This window comes from Accipiter gentilis, chromosome 14 (assembly GCF_929443795.1).
Source record: "Accipiter gentilis chromosome 14, bAccGen1.1, whole genome shotgun sequence".
Lineage (NCBI taxonomy): Eukaryota > Metazoa > Chordata > Aves > Accipitriformes > Accipitridae > Astur > Astur gentilis.
The window spans coordinates 12,699,663-12,718,950 of NC_064893.1; the positions used below are offsets into that span (position 1 = coordinate 12,699,663).

The following is a 19,288-nucleotide window of genomic DNA, read 5'->3' on the forward strand; positions in this document are numbered from 1 at the left end:
TTTGAATAATTGCCTTCATTTTCCTGTATAGGGAAAAAACTTGTTTACCTGTAGTACTTGATCTTGAACGCTTACCTGATGGTTCACTATGTCCTTACTGAAAAGGAATGTTGCCTTTAATGTTATACTATTGACCAAGAAGTGTATCACTGCAAATTGAACATTTATTTTGTTGTTCACTATACTTACCTTGTATCAATGTATTTATTAACATTGTATTTTATTATTGAGAAAAATCAATAAAAATCGAAGAAAATATACAGTAGCTTCCTTTCACGACTCTATAGCCCTTTTGTGTGTTTTTTCTAGTGCAGATATCTAGGTATTATGTTACCCGTAAGACAGTATCTACTGAATGTTCATATGTGTGCTTATGTGTGAAGTCTGTCATTTTTCTTTTCATAAGTGCATTTTAACAACCACTGTGAAGGCTAGGATTAATATCCTGGGAACGGCATGGCCAGTTACATTTTTCTCCTGTTTTGAAAAGTTAGTGGCACAGTCACTCTGCTAAGGGCAGCACAGGGAATCACAGTTACCCTTTGGGGTCTTTTGGCAGTGTTTGATCCAAAGTTTGCTTGTTTGGATGAGAAATCAAACTGCCATTTGAACTGAAAGAAAGCAGGCATAACATTAGTCCTCTGAGTGCAACTGAGCAGGTTAGCAAACATTTTTCTATGTGTCCTTACCTCAAATGACCAGGAGTTCCCACTCTTTCCTTCTGCATACTCAGTTTTTGGCTAATACTGTCAGCCAAAACTAACAGAAGTAGGGATTAAGGGTGGTAGGTCGGGTTAAATTTTGGCTCCAGGGCTTTGTTTCTTTTTTACAGTGCTTTTCATCTCAAGTCTTTTGTGCCACATTTGAACTTAACATAAAGTAATAATGATTAAGCTGAGAAATTGCCAATTTCTGTCTTACTGTGGCATGTTTACGCTGATATCTTGTTCTGTTAGGATCTTGTCTTACATGTGCTGTGGTGGCTGATTTGTAGTTTTTTTAAAAATTCAGAAACCTAAAATTTGTAAGAATTATTGAGGGCATCTTATAAATTCATAATGGTCTGGTTGCTTAATAAAACCACCCTTTAAAGTTTTGTATTGATCTTTTGGTATGCTAGAATTCTTTGAAAAATGGTGAAGGAAGGGAATTTACTAGCATTCAAGAAACTCTGATTTTCTCTGGTATTGGTGAATTTGGTTTTCATTAACATGATGCCAAAAAATTATCAGGTGAGCAGGATTCTCTTCTATTAAAGAAAACTCTGTTGCCAGGGAGTTTTGTGACAGCTTAAGTCAAATGTGCATTTGTACAATACTTAAGCATATAGTATTATTTGGGCCTTGTTTGGTTTTTTTTTTTTTTTCCCCCCAAAAAAGAATATGAACACAAAAGTATGCTTTTTTCGGTTTTGTCCAACCAGATTGGTATTTCTTGAAATACGTAAATTATGCCATGGTAACTTCAAAAGAAAACAATTTGTGTTTTGCTAAAACAAAGCCAGTATAAAGTAATGTAAGTGGGGAATAGCAAGTTCTTTAAAGCAAATCAGAAAATGCAAACCAGCTTGAATTCTCGGGTGTAATTAACTTTTTAAAGCTGAAGGATGATTTCAAAAGGCTTTCATAGTCTCTGAAATACTGAATTTTTGAGGATAAGACTTGCAATGCCTTGGAGAAGTTCACTTACCACAAATTGTTTGAAAATCGCAGTGTGCATTTCACCCCTTTTGCTAAAGGCATGTTTGCCTATATCTTTAAATATAAAGTACTTCATAAGTTAGTAAGCCCTCTTGCATACAACTGAGTTTATAATTTGCTGGCACTCTTCTGTCAGAGCCTGAAAGCTCAGTCTAGCTGATATGCTCTTACATGTGCAAACGAGTTCATATGAACCTGCAGGATTTTTAGTGAGGGGGAGAAAAAAAAGCTATATTTTTCAGACATCTATCCATTGATCATTATTTAATGTGTAGTATTAATTAAATTTTAGAATTACTTAAGAAAGCCCATATAAAATGTATTTCATTGTTCTACAAAGTCTTGAGTGAGAATTACTAAAGTGTAGAATAATATAGTGCCTTTAATATAGGCAGATTAAAAGGTTATAGTATTCAAATACTAGGGAAGAAATACACTTACCACTAGAATTTGGCCTCTAAGATGTCATTCTCCTGGGGAAAAAAAAGATCATTTTTCAAATAGGGAAGAAATACACTTACCACTAGAATTTGGCCTCTAAGATGTCATTCTCCTGGAAAAAAAGATCATTTTTCAAATAGGAAAGAAATGTATCTGGCTTCAGGTTTTCTAGCTACACATAGTTTAATGCAAATTTCTACAGGTTGGAAGCCATGGGCAGCTTACTGAATCTGGCCCTAAATTTATCTTTCTTTTTTCCCTAACAGGAATCAATCCAACTACAGCTTTCCAGTTTTCCTAGCTTGCAAGAAGAAGATAAATGTAGTAAAGATGACTCCGAGAAAGAAAAAGAGAAGGATAAAAATAAAGATAAAAACAGTGAAAAAAACAAGATCAGAATGTTATCAAAAGGTGAACTTAAAAATATTTAAATTGTTATAATTACTGTTATAAAAAGGATTGTATGTTTTTATAAGTATATAATTCTTGTGTATAAATACACAGTAGAAGTGTTTTCATACAGTAAGAAAATTCAGAACCTGAAATGTGTATGCATGAGAGTGTTGGGTTTTTTTTATACAAACATTGGGCTTTGAAAGTGAAGAAACCTTCCAGTCTGAGGTTTGGTATTAGAGGTTATTAATTTCCTTTAATGTAAAATCATCCTTCTGTGAAATATTTAGCCATGTTGGTATAAACACATATATATGCAAATGTATGTGTGATTATATAAGTGTAAGACTCTCATACACTTTTTTCCCCATTAATGATAATATATTGGCATGTCACTTGTGCAATGTAGGCAGTAAAGAGTAATTCTCTTCACTGTTGCTCCTGTCTTTTGGAGAATTTTTCTTAAATGCTGTAAGTAACTCCATCTATGACCTTTAACCTGCATTGCAATCTACTATTATCACCTACTAAGACTTCTTCAGAAAAGATCTCGATCTAAATCTGGTATATTTTAAAAATTTTTTTTATTAATCTATGGTATAAAGTTGCATTGTAATTTCTCAAAAAATAATCATTGCCTACCTGGGTGTGGATCCGCAGCTGGTGTGAATTGTCAGTTGGCTTTAATGGAGCTCTCACAGTTCACGCCAGCTTGAGGATCTGTGTGTGCTTTTGAGTCAGGCGATACAGCAATACTGAAAAATTAATTCTGACTACTGTCACGCATCCCTATTACCCACCCACTCTTGGGTGTCACTGGATTTCAGTCTGTTAATGCAAATAGAATTCCCACTGGCATGATGCCTCATTTGCCATGTGTACAGCGTTTATTAAGTGATGCAAAGAGACATTGATAAAGAAAACTTTTTTTTTAATTTATTTTTTAAGATTTTATTTAGTAGTTTAAAGGAAGAACTTGGCAGGGTCATGAGTGGCATTGAAGGTTTCCTGTGATTTTCAAGTGACCAGCAGTTTCTGTCGGTGTCTAGCTGTTTTGGTGCTGCGTTCTCAGTAGAAGGGTACAGAGGAACTGTGAATGTCCACCCGATGCTTCTGAGCATAGATCTTTCTTGCCTGAACTCCAAATGAACGTTTTCTTTCAGAGCATTCAGATTGTTGCTGCAAAATGGATTTTGATTTATACTGTAGCTTAATCATAACTGTTGAAATGAAATAAATGAGGGGTGTGTGTGTGTGTGTGTTTGTTTCTATTTTTCAGATTGCAGTCAAGAGTATACAGACTCAACAGGCATAGATTTGCATGAGTTTCTCATTAACACATTAAAGAATAATCCCAGGTAGGTATTTTTTGCATTGGAGCTGGCACTCCTGAAATTATAGCGGGCGGTCTTTGAGTTCCTGTAACTGTGTACTGTGTTTTACTAGTTCTGGAGATGGTTATGAGGGAAAATGTAAAAGAGGTAGGCTGTTATCTGAACAAAAAGCTATAAAAATCAGCTTCTACTCCCCTGCCCAGTCATCCATTGCTTATTATCACTTTCAGCAACATCTGGTCTTTGTCCTTACCTTCTTGCATAAAGCTCTGCACGATGTTAGCAGTAATATATTATAACCATTGCAGTTGGAGGTTTGTATATGAACATAAAGTAGCTTTCTTTTGGCAATGCTGTACACACTTAAAACCCTGTGCATGGTGCCAAATTCTGCTCTCGGTATTCCCGTGGTTTTCATTTGGAGCAACAAGCTCATCTCATTTGTCAAATTTGCTTCTAAACGTCTAAGGAAGGATCTGTAACATTTTTATACGTTGTGATTTTCCACGTTCATTTCAACTGAATGTGTTAAATAGGTATCACATAATTTTGCAATTATAGGAGAACTAGGAATAACTGGGTACCTAACAGCTTGCAGAACCTCTTGTATAGATGACGGAAGGTCCTTGAATGGTTTTATCTGCACAAAATGAGAAAGTTCAAAAGAACTAAGGAGTGACGGACTCTGGCAAGCTTAGGAAAAAAGTATGCGTGGAAATACGCTGGGGAAGTTTTTGAACGTTTTTTGGCAGGAGAGGCGGGGAAAGAGGAACATCTGAGACTGTCCAGTTGAAAACAGAGCATTTGCACTGAGAAATGCTGCGGCATTGCCTGCTGGGAGCCAGAGTTCAAAGGCGTTGTTCTCTATTGTGCTCTCTAACTAGATTACACATGCACAGTCTTCTTGCCTGCAGATCAATGCTTTGTGGAAGATATGTCTCAGACAAAATGTTGAAAATTGCTGTGGGTAGCAGCTCTTCTCATGAAAGAGCTAGGTTAGCTGGAAATCTCATTTTCCATCAAAAAACAGGGTGAAAAAGGACCAAAGCTATCCATAGCAGTCGGAGGCTTTCTATGCAATGCACTGATCACAGCCTGGTGTGGCTGGAAGCACTCTCAGACCATAGCTGAGCTCAAGGAAGAGCTAGATCTGTCACGTATGTCAGCGAAGGTGCAGGAAAACAGGCTGCAATCTTCTCCAGATGCGCCAGGGCAAAGCACGTTTGATTTTTAATCAAGATGGCTGACAACACTTGCAAAATTGCCTTACAAACATTGATATGTTCATTTTTTCATCTAAAATGTCTATTGGTAGTTGGTGCTACAAATCCTTGCGTTTCTTTTTGACAGGGACAGAATGATACTCTTGAAAATGGAACAGGAAATTATTGATTTTATTAGTGACAACAAGTAAGTCAAGTTCCACCCTTGGTTATTAAGTCACGTGTGTGTGTGTAGCAATGAGAGCTGCACTAGGGATAAGCTCATATGGACCACAGTGCTCCTGAGCACTGTTACTGGCACGCTGCAAGATCAGGCTTTTATTTCCTGACACGTGGTGGTACTGCTTAAAGTACAGTAGATGTAAATTAAAACCTTTTGCTTTTCATTGCATCATAATTGCACTGGCTCCACTCATTTAGGTCCAAAAATATAATGAAAGCTTTCAGTGCAGAGGATGATCAAATATGCTACCTCATGGGCTTCCCTGTGTGCTACGTTGTTGTAATGCATTGGAAAATAGAGCTGAACTTGGGTGGAGGGATTCTTGCTACCACGTGCTCTTTATACTAAACTGTTTCTGCAGCTTTAAGAAATAGAGTCAGAATAGCAGCAGAGGAAGAAATTATGCTGATGGGAAATAAGCATTTTGTCAGTAAGAGAGAAGAAAGGAGGATCAAACTAGATCTTTCCAGCACCACCCTGCACCTGACCTTTGGGAGAAAGGCAGAAAGCTGTTGCTGGTGTCTTGGCAAATCTGCAGGACAGTTTGTGCAGAGAGCGTGAGTGTGTGTGCGGGGTCAGGGGACAGGTTCTTCCCAATATACAAAATAAGCAGTAGATACCATGTAAGCGGGAGCTTTGTTTGTCCCATTGTAGTGCATGGAAATGTGCTTATTGGAAACTCCAAAAATAATGCTTTTCTTTTTTCTACCTTGTAGCAAACATTTAATTGTAAACGCACAAAGGAGAAGTTTTCAGTTTAGATTTCTGTCCACTGAATTATCAAATGTATTGCTATGTTCATTTAATTATAGCTTAGAGGGAAATATAATTATCAATGCGATTTGTTTTCTTTTTCTTCCAGTAATCACTATAAAAAGTTCCCTCAGATGTCATCGTATCAGAGGATGTTAGTGCACAGAGTGGCAGCTTACTTTGGAATGGATCACAATGTGGATCAGACTGGAAAATCTGTAATTATCAACAAGACCAGCAATACAAGAATGTAAGTAGCAACACTGCTGTCTTTTTCCTTGTTTCCTTTCACAAGAGCTGGTTTTGTACCATGACTGCATGGTGTATTTTTTTTTTAATATATATATAATTTTATTTTTTTTTAATTATTTTTGTAGCAAGAGTGAGTGCTGTTTATCGCTTTCCAGGATGGGAGAGAAGGACAGGGCTCACACTGTGAGGTTATTTAAGGATATAAAGATGCATAAGGAGAAATCAACCCAATTTATCTCTTGCGAGAAACTTAACACAGTGTCTTGGAATGTTACTTTCCCTGGCTCCTTAGTGCCACCACTTTGCTACAGAAATGAGCTCGTTGCTTTACATGTCACCTGATACCATATGGCTACATTCCTAAATAACCCAAATGTATTTGGCAGATTGCCTCTTCCCTTATTCTGGCTCTCCCTGCTTCAAGAGTCATTTTTCTGCCCAACCTGATTGTTTAGGATTTGGTTCCCCTCCACCACCTGCTACCATTCATTCCCTTTTCCTCCTCTTCTACCCTCCTGGTTCCACTTTATTTTCTCTTCAAATCTCATCTTTTGACCACAGAGTTTTGTGGGATATAAATTCCTTCTGATGGTTCAAATGCATTGCAAAATTTCTGGCAGGTTAAACTTGTGCTGGCATGCTTTATGCTCTCCTCCATGAACCTGTATAAAGCTGGCAAAAGCTCGATATGAAGTTCCTTGGCTAACTCAACAAAGATGCAGTCATGTGTCCTTGCCTAATCAGCATCACTTGTTCTGCCGAGTGCCATGTGTGTATTAACCATCTGGGAACTGTGGCCTTCCTCTGCCTCTTTACCTATAAACTACATAATGAAGAGGAAGTAATTACAACTGGGTAACGAAGTTTTGGTATCTGGTTTTGGAACAGGAAAGCCCCATTTGAAAATTGTGTGCTTCCTGTATTCAATTAGTAGCAGAAATAAAAACATTTATTTCATTTACATACCCAGTAGTGAGGTAATTTACATAGATGCAGTTGAAGAGAATTTGTTGCCCCCCCCCCCCCCCACCTTTTTTTTTCTTTTTTTTTTAATGTTATTAGCTCTTCCTGTAGAAGGCTGCAGGGACTACCTGACTTTGCAAGATCGAAACCTGAGCCAGACACATTGGTATTTGTTATTTCACTGAACCCTACAAATCTTTCATGTGTGTGAAGTAGATTTAAGATCATGGACAGTTTATTTTAGATGCTTTTCATGGGCAATTCCTGAGGTACTCGGACATCTGCAAAAAGACACTTAGACGTGAATGTTTTTAAAAGTTTGAATAAAGCGTGCACTAACCTCTGATTTTTCAGAAGTCAAGAGAATTACAGTAGCTCAATAAAACTAACGCTCAGGCTGCTAAGACTTAGCCTCAGGGTCTGGTAATACCTGCCCCTGTCCAAGGGCTGTGTTTTGGCTATAAATAAGAAAAAGCTGGGTATGCAGCAAACCAGTGTTCATTTTTGAGCTGCAGATGAGAAAAAAAAATGAGTCTCCTCTTAAACAAAACACAATCAGTCATATCTGAATGCTTTTTAGGCATTCCTTTTCTCTTTACAGTTCTCCCTTTTCCCTTCACCTCTGTGTCACCTCTGTAGTGCAACTGCTACAGATCTTTCCTCACAGCATTGCCTTCTCCTGGTTGACTTGATAAAGTGATCATACCACGTTAATATCTGATAATGCCTTGTTGGGTTGCGTGGCTGTGGGTCACAGAGATGGGTTGCACTGGGAGTGCTGTTGGAAATGCTCGCACAGCGCTTCTGGAGAGGACACCGAAGTCTTCTTCGATAGTAAAAACTTTATCCGAGGGCGGTGGTGAAGCTGTGGCTTCTCCTGTGGTGGGAATGAGCAAACAAGGCTGTTTACCAGGCAGGAACTGGCATCCCTGTGGGCAAGCTTGACAGGCAGGCTGTCGCAGGGCTGTCACGGGTGGGTGACCCTTTCAGCTGTGGTCTTGCAAGCTGGAGGTGAGGCACGGAGCCAGACAAACTGGTTCCGACACCATTCCTGTGTAGATCTTCCGGAAATAAACACAGGGCTTTGCCCCTCTGTTGACTGTGAGTACAGCTGATTTGTAAGCACCACGCAAACTGCAGATTGTTTCCCTTCTGCAGCGATTTGGTGGTAGGTAACTGGATTATATGAAGCTCGTATTGCATGATGGTGCTTCCAGTGTGTTATTTACCTTATTTTGATACTACTGTGAAATAAAGCTTTGTGGAAGTAGCTCTTTCTTTTCATGACTGGAGGAGATGGCATGTTTTTTTAAAACATCCCTGGCTCTGACAGAAAATAGATTGTTATTATCCAGCTTGAATAAGGGCTGATGAGATTTTTATTATCCATGGCAAATATTGTGGAAGTTCCACATCTGAAAGCATCTGATGTGATTTCATGTGTTCTGCATTTCAGTACTCTCAGAGGAGACAATTTTGCGCGGTTCAGAATCAACACCAAATACTGGGAATGTGTTGACTCTATTAATTACTACTTGGACAGTATCCAGAATACCGGAGAATCTGGAAAGCAGCTGAAATGCTGTTCAACGTGGTTATGCTGTGCTGTGAGCCTGAGCCTTGACAGTTTTATGCAAATTTATGGAGGGGGCCAATAGACAGATATTCTGAAGACTCACAGTTTGACAATAAATTATCTCTTTATGGCATTTGGTTTCCAAAGTACTTTAGCTGCATACTGTGGAGAGGGAAGAATATTCTTGTGTGCTCAAGAATTCATAAATTCTGCACTGGCTGTGACTTCTGTGTGTGTGTCTGTCTGTCTGTTTGGGAAGAGCATGTGACTCTGCAGAGTCGCTGTATGGGCTTGAATAAGCACCTCATGGCTGAGTGAGGGTTTGTGTCACATCTCTGCTCACACTTGCAGGCGATGAGTCGTTCCTTGGCTCCAGGTAGTGAGGTGCATTTATTCTGTTCAGCAGAGACCTCCCGTGCTCACTGCCCACAGGTGTTTGGAGGCACAAGTGTCAGAAGAGTTAATGGCTTTGAGATGAAGAGGCTGTTTGAGAAAATCTGGAAACAACAGTACCTTAGGGGTGCTGTGGTACAGAGTAGGGTCTGTCCAAGAAGGGACTAGGGTATGCATGGGGTGGATGGGAGCATTTCATTTCATTCATCGATTGGCCGTCTTAGGGCAACGTATATCCACTTATACATCCCCGTGCCTATAAAGTACCTACTTTTCAGGGGTCTGGAATTTGAGAAAGTACTTATTGAAGAGGTCGCAGCTGGAAGGAGGGCTGTGGCTTGTCGTCCATGCTGCTTTACAGAGAGGGGAAAATGATGGTAAAAATGCATTAGGACTTGAATCTCTCTGGGATCACAGTACCACAGCTTTTGTGAACCCTCACTGAAGTATCTTAAAAATACAGTCAGACCATAATGACAATTTTGCAGTTTGAAGTGTATTTATGGTGAGGAGCTTAATCTAAGGTGCCCTTTTTTTTTTTTTTTTTTTTAATTGGAATTGTGCCCAAGTCATACTGGTTTTGAAGCTTTTTTATGAAATGAAATTTTAAAACACAGAGATGACCTCAACTACCCAAATGTTTGTTAACCTTCATAAAGTTAAGTCTCTGTACGCTAGCTCTCATTACAGAATAGTGGATTTTAAAAACAAATTATATTTCCATATGATTTTTGAAATGAAGTTAAAAAAGGAGAATAACTTTGAAAAAATAAATACCATTTTTCATGGTCTCATATCTTAAAACGTCCTGCCTAACTAATTGTCCAACTTTTGAAGTCTTATTTTCAGCAGTATACGTGAGAAAAGTTGATCAGAAAACGAGGAAGGATTTTTTGTTGTTTTAGGTGTATAGTCAAAGAGCTCAAATACTAGTTAACATGGGAAGTCTGTTTTGTTCAGTATGAAACTGCTCATGTCACCATTGTGTCAAATGTATATTTGTCTGTTATCTGTGTCCACCTGTCATCTATGTAAAGATATAGAGAAATGTACGGGGAACTTAAGACAGTGAAATATGATATAAACAGAAGTTTGGAATGGAGGCAATATATTAGACACGGCATCCCAAATTGGAGCCAAAAAAATGTGCGCCACCTTCCATTCTGTATATTCCTCATAATTCCTGTCAAACAACTGGAAGTACTTCAGAGCTTTTTGCAGAACTGTTTGTATTATTATACATATCAGTTCAATTAGATTCATTCATTTGATAATCTGTATATAGGTGGAGAAATGTAGGTGAAGTGTGTCTGGTGCGCTTGGTAAATGAAAAGGGTTTTCACTTGGTTGAGATAGTCACCCGTGTGACAAGTATGTCTATACCATAGCCCACGCATGCATTCATGTACATTTTTATATAAGTGTGAGTGGCAGGACTCACCAGAATGGAGAAGGTGGAGTGCTTATGATATATAATGGTTGTATTTAGACATTTTCATACATTCTGAGGGTGTAACATACCTATTATGAACTTTATACCAATATTCACATCTGCAGTTATGACTAATTTTTTTCCAAGAGCATCATGAGTTATGATCCTTGTGATATTTGGTTTTCTTCCTACTCTGTTAATATGTAATTGTTAATATAATATTGGCCGAGTCGGAAGTGGTTTTTGGTGCCTTTGAGATATGTCAAAAACTTTGGGCAGTACTTAGATGCTACGTGTTTTACAGGGGTTCCTTGTAATCTAGGGTTGAACTGTATCAGCAGAAGGAGACCGTGTACAGTATGTGCTTTGAGTAACCAACAAGACCTTCATAGTTATGACATATACAGTCTGTTATTCTGTCTCCTCTGTGTAGGGCTGGTTTGAATTGCAGGCAAAGAAGAAAAGTTCCCTTTAGGTTTCTATTGTGTATACACTGAGTGATCTTGCTGTTGATAACATCTATGCTAGTAGAGGTGCACTGTGCCAGTTTCACCATCTTAAGATAAGAATCTGAACTTTGGTACAGGATCCTACAGACATATCAGAAAAATGGCATTCACTGAACATTGGCAATTTCAATGGGGAATAGTTTCTAGAATTTTTTTTTTACCCTAGGCTGAAGTGCCAAGAATAATTCCTTGAAGTGCCAAATGTTACCACCTTTGGAGCATGCAGAAAAGTATGCCTTCCCCCTTGACTGCATAAGGTATTCAGTGTAAATGACTTTAGTTTCTTTAAGCAGTTGTTTGCTGATGGGAAAGATGGGCTGTTTTCCACACACAATTCATAACGACTCTTTTTCAGTTAGGTATGTGGTAGTAGTTACAACTGTGTACCTGAACATGCATATCTGCTTTGTAAAATCTCAGTCAAAGCAATTCAAAGTTTGCTAGAGCCTTTGAAGCACAGTTTTGTCCCCTTGCCCCCCTCTGCGTTGTACTATAGAAGAGTTACCTGGCAAAGGTTTGCTGTATGGTATTGCATCTGCATTTAAGCACATTATGCTATCCTTGATTATCATATATGTACACACAGTAATGATCTCATGAGAGCAGAATTGCTTTTATGAGGGACGTGATGCAGGAAAACATATGTGAACACCATTATTTCTGGTTTTATTTTTTTTCATTGGAGTATTCCGTTTATTCCAAGGACTATGGAATCAGCTCCATTCACATTTCCTATTGTAGTTATGTCTTTCCCATCTTCAGTTCAGAATAGTTGCTCCTTGACTACTAAGAAGTAAGCAGAAACTGGAGATATCTGCTTTTCCTCTGGTTTACAATTGCTGTTGCCTGATCAGTATACCAACATCATATGTTATAAATGTGTAGAGAAATATAAGGGTGCATAGTAGATGTATGCAACTACAATGGAAAAAACGTGTAATTGAGAAATAACACTGTAATTGGCTGAGACATTTTGTTCCAGTTTAAGATGAAATAATACATTGTGCAACTAAGAATTTAGTAAGAATATCAATAAAACAATAATATATAATAATAACTCTGAGCTTATGTAGCTATATAGTAACATATGTAGCATTTGAGTACCAAAGTCTTCATGGATTTTATTTCTTGACTTTTTCATACAAGAATAATCTGTTTACTTCAGTCTGGAGTTAAATTAGGAACATGATCAGAAAAAAACTTTTTTCCATGCAATAGTAATTGTGTTTAGGATTCAAGAGCCCGGTGTCCCAGTAGTCATTGCTGTGATGCTTAGGTTTTGGCCTTTCCCTCCTTTCTGGCCTTTCCCTCCTTTCTGGCCTTTCCCTCCTTTCTGGCCTTTCCTGCTGTGGTCGGAGCTGCAGCCCAGAGCTGGGCAGCGCATCCCTGCATGCCAAGCAGGGGAAGGCTTTCACATCCGAGAAGGAGTGGGGAACTTCCCGAGAAACAGAAAAGCATTAAGGGGAATTAGACATTTTGCATTGAGGTTCAGGAAGTGTCTGCCTCTGGCAGTGGCCTGAGCTTTCTCGTGCACTACAATGCCTCAGCTTCTTACTGCGGGAGAGAGCCATCTCACATGGACTAATTGCCTTTTTTTATCCAGTCACGTGGTGATTGGAGAAGCAATTCAGGGCGTACATATGTTAATAACCGGTAGGGATTTTAGCAAAATCTTACTATTATGCTACAGGCATTTGTTTCAGACATAAAGTTGCCACTGTTCTGCTAAATGCATTATTTGAGGTTGTGCGTGTTCATCATTTCACTGCTTGATGCTCATCTGGAAGAGATTGAGCTTCTTTTTTTCCCAGTAGTCTCTTTTTTTTTTTTTTTTTTTTAAAATGTTTATTTTCTCTATTTTAATGATACTGAATTAGGAGAACCTTTTTTCTGAGCAAGCATTCTCTCATTTTAGTCACATGCCTGTTTTATAAGAAAGATACAAAAGAAAAAACCAACTTGCTACGCTTGAAGTTGAGCTGAATTTGACCCTTAAATACTGGCTTCATTCTTACTTCAATCAGTGTAAGCCATATACTGGACCCATGGAAATGGCTTACTCTGTAAATGAGATGTTAGCGTTAATGAACCAGTTCTAATAGCGCCAATATTAAATTTTCATCTAATGTATCAAAACTAAATTGTTTGTAATTAAGGTGGACATGTACTTTACAGCTGTTCCATACTGTAATGAAATACTAGTTAAGCATTAATCAGAAGACATCTATGGTATTTCTCTTGTTTCTTTTTTCTTTTTTTCGTAATCCTTACAATCACACCACTTAATAGTATAAGCTTTGATAAACCTAGAAGGTTATTGTCACGTGCTCTGTGCGGGGAGATGGGAGGTTACACAGGAAGGCAGTGCTATGGAATAGCAAGTAGGTAATTCGGTTGAGGGAAGCTCTTCCTTGCATGAGTAATTAACCCATGTCTTTATGTGCTCATCCAAGCTGTAGCAGGAAAGTGCCTGTTAATCAAGATGCTGTTTGGTCATTTATACATTCAAATCACTGGATGGAGATCTGGAAATCTGAAATGGCCCCTATGCTTTCTTCAGAGGTAACTGTACGTTAGTAGTAGCTGAAATAACATCTTCAAATCTGGGCATTTCAGAAATGAGGTGCTGATATATGAGCAAGTGAATTTTAGAATTGGTCCAAATTGTTTTTAGTAATTGCCTTTTACACTTCTGTTGCCTGCTCCTTGTTCAATGTAGGAAATATGATATGATCACTAGAAATGAAAAAAGTATCGTGAGTTTTGAGAAACCTCTGTCATTTCAATTGTTTCTGCTCCCTGTTTCCAAGGTAGCCTTGTGAGGCTGTCTCTGACAGTTTATTAAAAACGGGTACTGTTCTTCAGGCCAGTGATTGTTCAGGGGATGACTTCTGATCCACAAGTCTTCCTGCTGGAGATGGGGAAAATGTTCATGGCCTGAAGTAGAAGTAAGCACAAGAATTTTTTATGGTATTAATTAGTATGCATGGGGCATTTCAAGAGGATTAATAGTTTCTTCATTAGCCTCTTGGCTTTTGGGGAACCATCTTGCCTTCTTTGGTAGTCTTCAAATCTTGAATTTGCTTCCTTTTTGTCTCTCTCTTCCTTGTTAATTTTTGAACTTCTAAGATAGAAAAATGTAATTTTAAATAGATCACAGCAGTTATGCAACACTGTAATTTTCAGCCACTTACAGAGTATGCCACATCCTTAAAATCAAATATTAATGAATTGCATAATAAACTATGCTACCACTTACAAGCCTCTACTAGCTGGAAATAAATTGGTGCTCTGCAAGATGTTCAGTCCCAATAGAGATCCTGAATATCAAGAACTAAATGCAATCCGGGAGAGTGGGAGCAGGAGAAGCAGGTTCCTCGGGTACAGAAATAATCTTAGTTTGATCATAGGAGGACAGCAGAGTATTTTGAAGCTCCTAAAGTGGTCCCTGTCTGAGAGTGCATGTTGCACTTCAGCCCCATCTAGCAAAAGAGCTGGTGTTTCCATGTGGCCTTGGCCTGCCAGCTTCTCCCGTGTTCAGAACTAGATTCCCATGTTCTGGGCCCAAAATAGTGGGCCAAATATTGAAGCCTGTACTCAGGCAGACTCTTGGGGAGTCAAGATGTACTGGGGGTTTTCATCCATACATTAAAACAGGATGACTTTCTGGAATTAAGCTTTAGGAAAGCTTGTGAGGGTCATGACTTGTATGAGGATACCGCAACATTAGATCAGGTTCTTTAAATACTGTCTACTTTGGAAGCCTTCAAGATCTGGCCCTGTGCTTGGTCCACACACAGAATAACTTGGCACGGAAGAGATCTGGTGTACATTGACTCTATCCATCCTGCAACATTCAGCTTCATCATGGTTTTCATAATGGAAAACGCTCCTCGTGCCAGCCTCACTGCAATCGTGCTGCTGGGGTACTAGAACTGAGCATCTTGAAGGGTGGGCAAGAGTGACAGAATAAACCTCACACTCGTTGAACGAAAAACGCAGGGAGACGTCGCTTCCATGTGGCATTACTGGCTCTTTCTTTCAGTCCTGCCAGACTTATCTGCAACCCCAGTTAGAGGGGGAGAATGCCTGCAAAAATAACTTGTGACTTTTCACATCCTTGTTTACTAATAAATACAGAATGTGTTTAGAGTCCAGATGCTGTTCTGAAAAAAATGTTAGAGAATGTACCAGGAAAAATGCAGCATTTGGTATTTGAGAGGGTTTTTTCCCCCCTGTGCTACAGAAAAGGCAGCACCTTGAAGGAACTGTCTTGTACAGGGTTGATTTTTTTTGATGGCTTTTAATGTGCTTTTATCATCATAACAGAAGTTCTTAGTGACTCATACTATAAAAGCAGCAATCTGTTAATGAGGCATTTACCTTCAAATGCTTGAAATGCCATCTTGAGTGGTTTTAAGTTGTGATAATATAACTGCACTGTACTTTAACAATTATCTGTATTTAAATTCCCACTCTGTCTTTTTGAAACTGTGTTATTAGCCCCTAAATACGGAAAACCTATTTGAAGGCTGTAATTCCAGGCCCTTATTCTTGGAAAACATTGTTCTGAGATAATTTAATTAAATATAACCTATAGGGCTGGAATTCTGCCTTTCGCCTTTAAGTTGGGGCCTTTTGACAATGATGATATTTGCTTCCAAGTTCTGTAAGTTCTCGAACTCTCAGAATACATTCCCATGTCTCCATGATCAAAACAGTCATTTGTACTGCAGATAATACAGTTTTGGCCCGCAAGGTAAAGCAAAGAAATAGTAATGCTTATGCAGTTTTACTGTGGCGGTAATGCAGAGCCCTAGGAGAGCCTCCAGCATAAAACCAAAAAAAAGCACAGCAGGCAGATGTAGTAGATATTCACAAACTAGCAAAGCAAGAAAGGCCACCATACTGTGTCACAGCGTGCCTTCAAAATAGAGGCCCACATGATGTTGGACTGAGCAGTCGGTTTAATTAAAGACAAGTGCAAATAACAGGAAAACACCATTAAACCAGGAAAACACCATTAAACCATCAGAACACCTGCGTAAGAGTGCCCTAAATCTTCACAAATTCTCTGAATCTTGTCGACAGCTGCGCTTCTTCCCCTCTTTCACCATCCTGTTGCTCTCCTGATGGCATCCTCATGTAAGAACACTTTGTCAGGTATTCATTTTGTTTGCCAGATGATGATCCTGCGGGTACCCAGGGGTGGTGTTTTGCCTGTTCCTAGCCCCATTACCTACCTATCTTTCACTTCATGTTGTCACTCATTCAGGAGAGGAGTATTAACTTGCTGTCCCCCATTACGTGCATTAAATGAACACTGCATTGCAAATACAAAGTTCACTTTTTTAGACTCTTGCACACCGCAGCGATCTCCACTTTTGAACTCACATTCCTATATTGCATTCTTTCAGACAGCTGCTTCTCTATTACCTGTGAGGCTTTTGCAGATGACCTGTGCTACAGCCCTTGCTAGGGTTTTGTGGGGTTTTTTTTAACTACATTAGGCGCTGTACTGGGAAACCCATCTTTTCCACACATGGTGAGGTTGTTGCTTCTTTTGAAAGGCATCTTGCAACAGCCTGTGCACTGTGGTGCTGTCAGAAACATATGCCTCATAATAAAGATTTATGGGCTGAATATAAGTCAGCCCTGACAATACCAGACTGTTTGTGTGCTCTGCTAATACAGTGACTTAAGTCTTCAGAACGATAACATTCAAAGCTCATGCTTGTCTGTTTCCATTTGTCCTTTTGGTGTGGTATCTGTGTTTCCTGTTTCTTAGCCAGTTATTTCAGAGCTAATTAACTTATTTTAAATGAGTGCAGATTTCCCCCCCGCCCTGCGCCTGGTATTCATTTATTATCTCCCGTGCAAATGGAGATGTATGAAACTGCATTAGTTTACCTCTAAACATGGCAGACGCAAGGAAATGCCCTGTGACTTCCTTAGTCTGTGTATCCTGATAGCTATTACCACTCTGCAACATGTTTTTAAAATCTGTAATTTGATTACATATTGAACACCTGGTTAAGGTACTTAGGTTTTGGGGCTTTTTCCATTACTACTTAAAATAGTTGACTTGGAATCAAAAGCATTGAATAAGCACATAATAGGGACTTCTTCTTAAAGAGTCCATGTAAAAAATATGCCTGAGGGGTGAACGCTGTTTTCTGTCATACAGAGATAAATTAGGAGAAACTCTACTAAAGTGAATGGAAGTAGCTCACATTAAAATCACCACAATGATAATAGGAAAAAATCTTATAATGGATGTTGCTATCAAAATCTTAACTTCTGTTTTTTCTGCTTTCTGACACAAATGTTTTGCTGCTTATTCTAGCATTACCATTTCCAAAATACAGGCTTCATTGTAAGGAATGAGTCCGGAAAAGTGTCTTTGTTGCGGCCTTGCTTAAGTAGGGATGCAGATGGCTTTTAAGTAACTATAAAATGAGAGAGGTAAATGATAATGGCCAACTTGCAAAAGAAAAAGCAGGCACAAAAAACATCTAAAAGAGTTAGTGGTGGAGCTTTGTTCTGCTATAGGTTTGTTCCTATATATCTGAGTCGGTGTTTTATAAAATAACAGCATGGTTGAGGTTGGAAGGGACCTATGGAGGTCAACTTGTCCAACCCACCCTGCTTAAGCAGGACCACCTAGAGCCAGTTGCCCAGGACCAACCTGAGGATGGAGGCTCCACCACCTCTCTGGGAAACCTGTGCCAGTGCTTAGTCACCCTCCCAGTGAAAGTATTCCAAGCACAGAAATAAGAAGCTTGACCCATATCTCGAAGTGACCGTTATAACAATCTCCAAACACAAAAACTGAGGCTGAAAGAGTTGAAATGATCATTGGCTGCATGAGAAGGAGCACAGCTGCTAGAAAGGCAAAAGCAGTATTTCCTGAATACTCTCCATCAGTCTGGACCTGATATTGCAGTGAAGTATGTAGAAGTGCTCTTGAACCAGGGAAAAACACTGGATAGGAGGCTTGATGATGCCTGTTACATACTGTTCTGGCAATTGGGTGAACTAATCACTCACTAAAAAGTTATTTTGTAATCCATCCTCTCCCTCTTTTCCCTGTGAAAGAAAATGGATTAGGAAAAGGTTTCCAAAGATTTTGAGCAATGGGAGCAGACTTTGCAGAAGTCTGCAGATGCTCAGAGAGTTTCGGGAAGCCTTTCATGGCGAAAGGTTTGGGTGCTGCAGGACACCTACTGAAGTTGGTTCCCTGTAGGTATCCTGCCAGCACCTACCTGAGTAGCATGGTGCTGCCTTGCTAGGCAGGATGGAGAAGAGAGGCCGTCTTGGCTGCTGAAAGTTTGGCTTATGCTTTCTGGCAGATCTGGGGTTGAGAAGGGGGCTGCGCAGCTGCCTGAGGATGTGCAGCAAAGAGCACTGACTTATTCTGAGATACAGTTTCTCTTAAACACTCAGAGCACCTGATCAAAAGCTTTACCAGGCAGGAGCAAGTGCGTTGTGTGTTTTGTTCTGAAACACATTGCCAGGAAGATGACTAACTGAGCTACCTGACAACTTCTAGGATATATTAAATGAGTTCATATGCAATTGTGTTTTTGTGAAGGTATGTTTTTAGAGCACAGATGTTTTGCTTCCACCCATACTGCCAAGCAAGAAAAATGCGGATGGTCAAAAGGTTATATTAAATAAAAACAAAACAAACGCACCCCTCAAACTTTACAGTTTTTTAGCCTGTGTGATTTCCCCCTCCCCATGTGTTGGTTTCTGAGCCTTTAAGGTATAATTGGGTCATACTTTCTGTTTTTCTCAGTACAGTCCCCTAATTGCAAAAGTCATATTGACTTAACAGGGAATTGTTATTTCCTCAGTAAGCTTTTTTGGAGTCGTGGGGTTTGACGTTCTCAAGTGATCCACTGATTCCAGACATGGGGCTAAATGAAATACTGAATGTCATACAGGTGGGCAGCACGCTTTGTAAACATATGTTTGCGTGTCTGTTTTCTTGCACGTAGTTGTTAGCACGTAGATGGGTGTACTGTGCGGCCAGGATCAACCCACCAATATAGGATAGATATTGTAGGTTGTTTTGTTTGGAGTTTTTTTGT

General features: G+C 39.2%; 1 protein-coding gene across 12 annotated transcripts in view; it reads left to right on the forward strand.

Annotated features, from left to right (window-relative positions):
* Positions 1-19,288, forward strand: part of ARPP21 (cAMP regulated phosphoprotein 21) — a 146,198-nt gene that overhangs the window by 42,826 nt on the left and 84,084 nt on the right. For all 12 annotated transcript variants that reach the window (XR_007508127.1, XM_049817070.1, XM_049817072.1 and 9 more), the window contains 4 exons: positions 2,408-2,552; positions 3,814-3,892; positions 5,219-5,278; positions 6,177-6,317. Coding sequence is in view for 11 of the 12 variants with exons in the window: in XM_049817070.1 (XP_049673027.1) it covers positions 2,408-2,552; positions 3,814-3,892; positions 5,219-5,278; positions 6,177-6,317 (425 nt within the window). In the remaining variant the exon portion in view is untranslated. The remainder of the gene's footprint in view (positions 1-2,407; positions 2,553-3,813; positions 3,893-5,218; positions 5,279-6,176; positions 6,318-19,288) is intronic.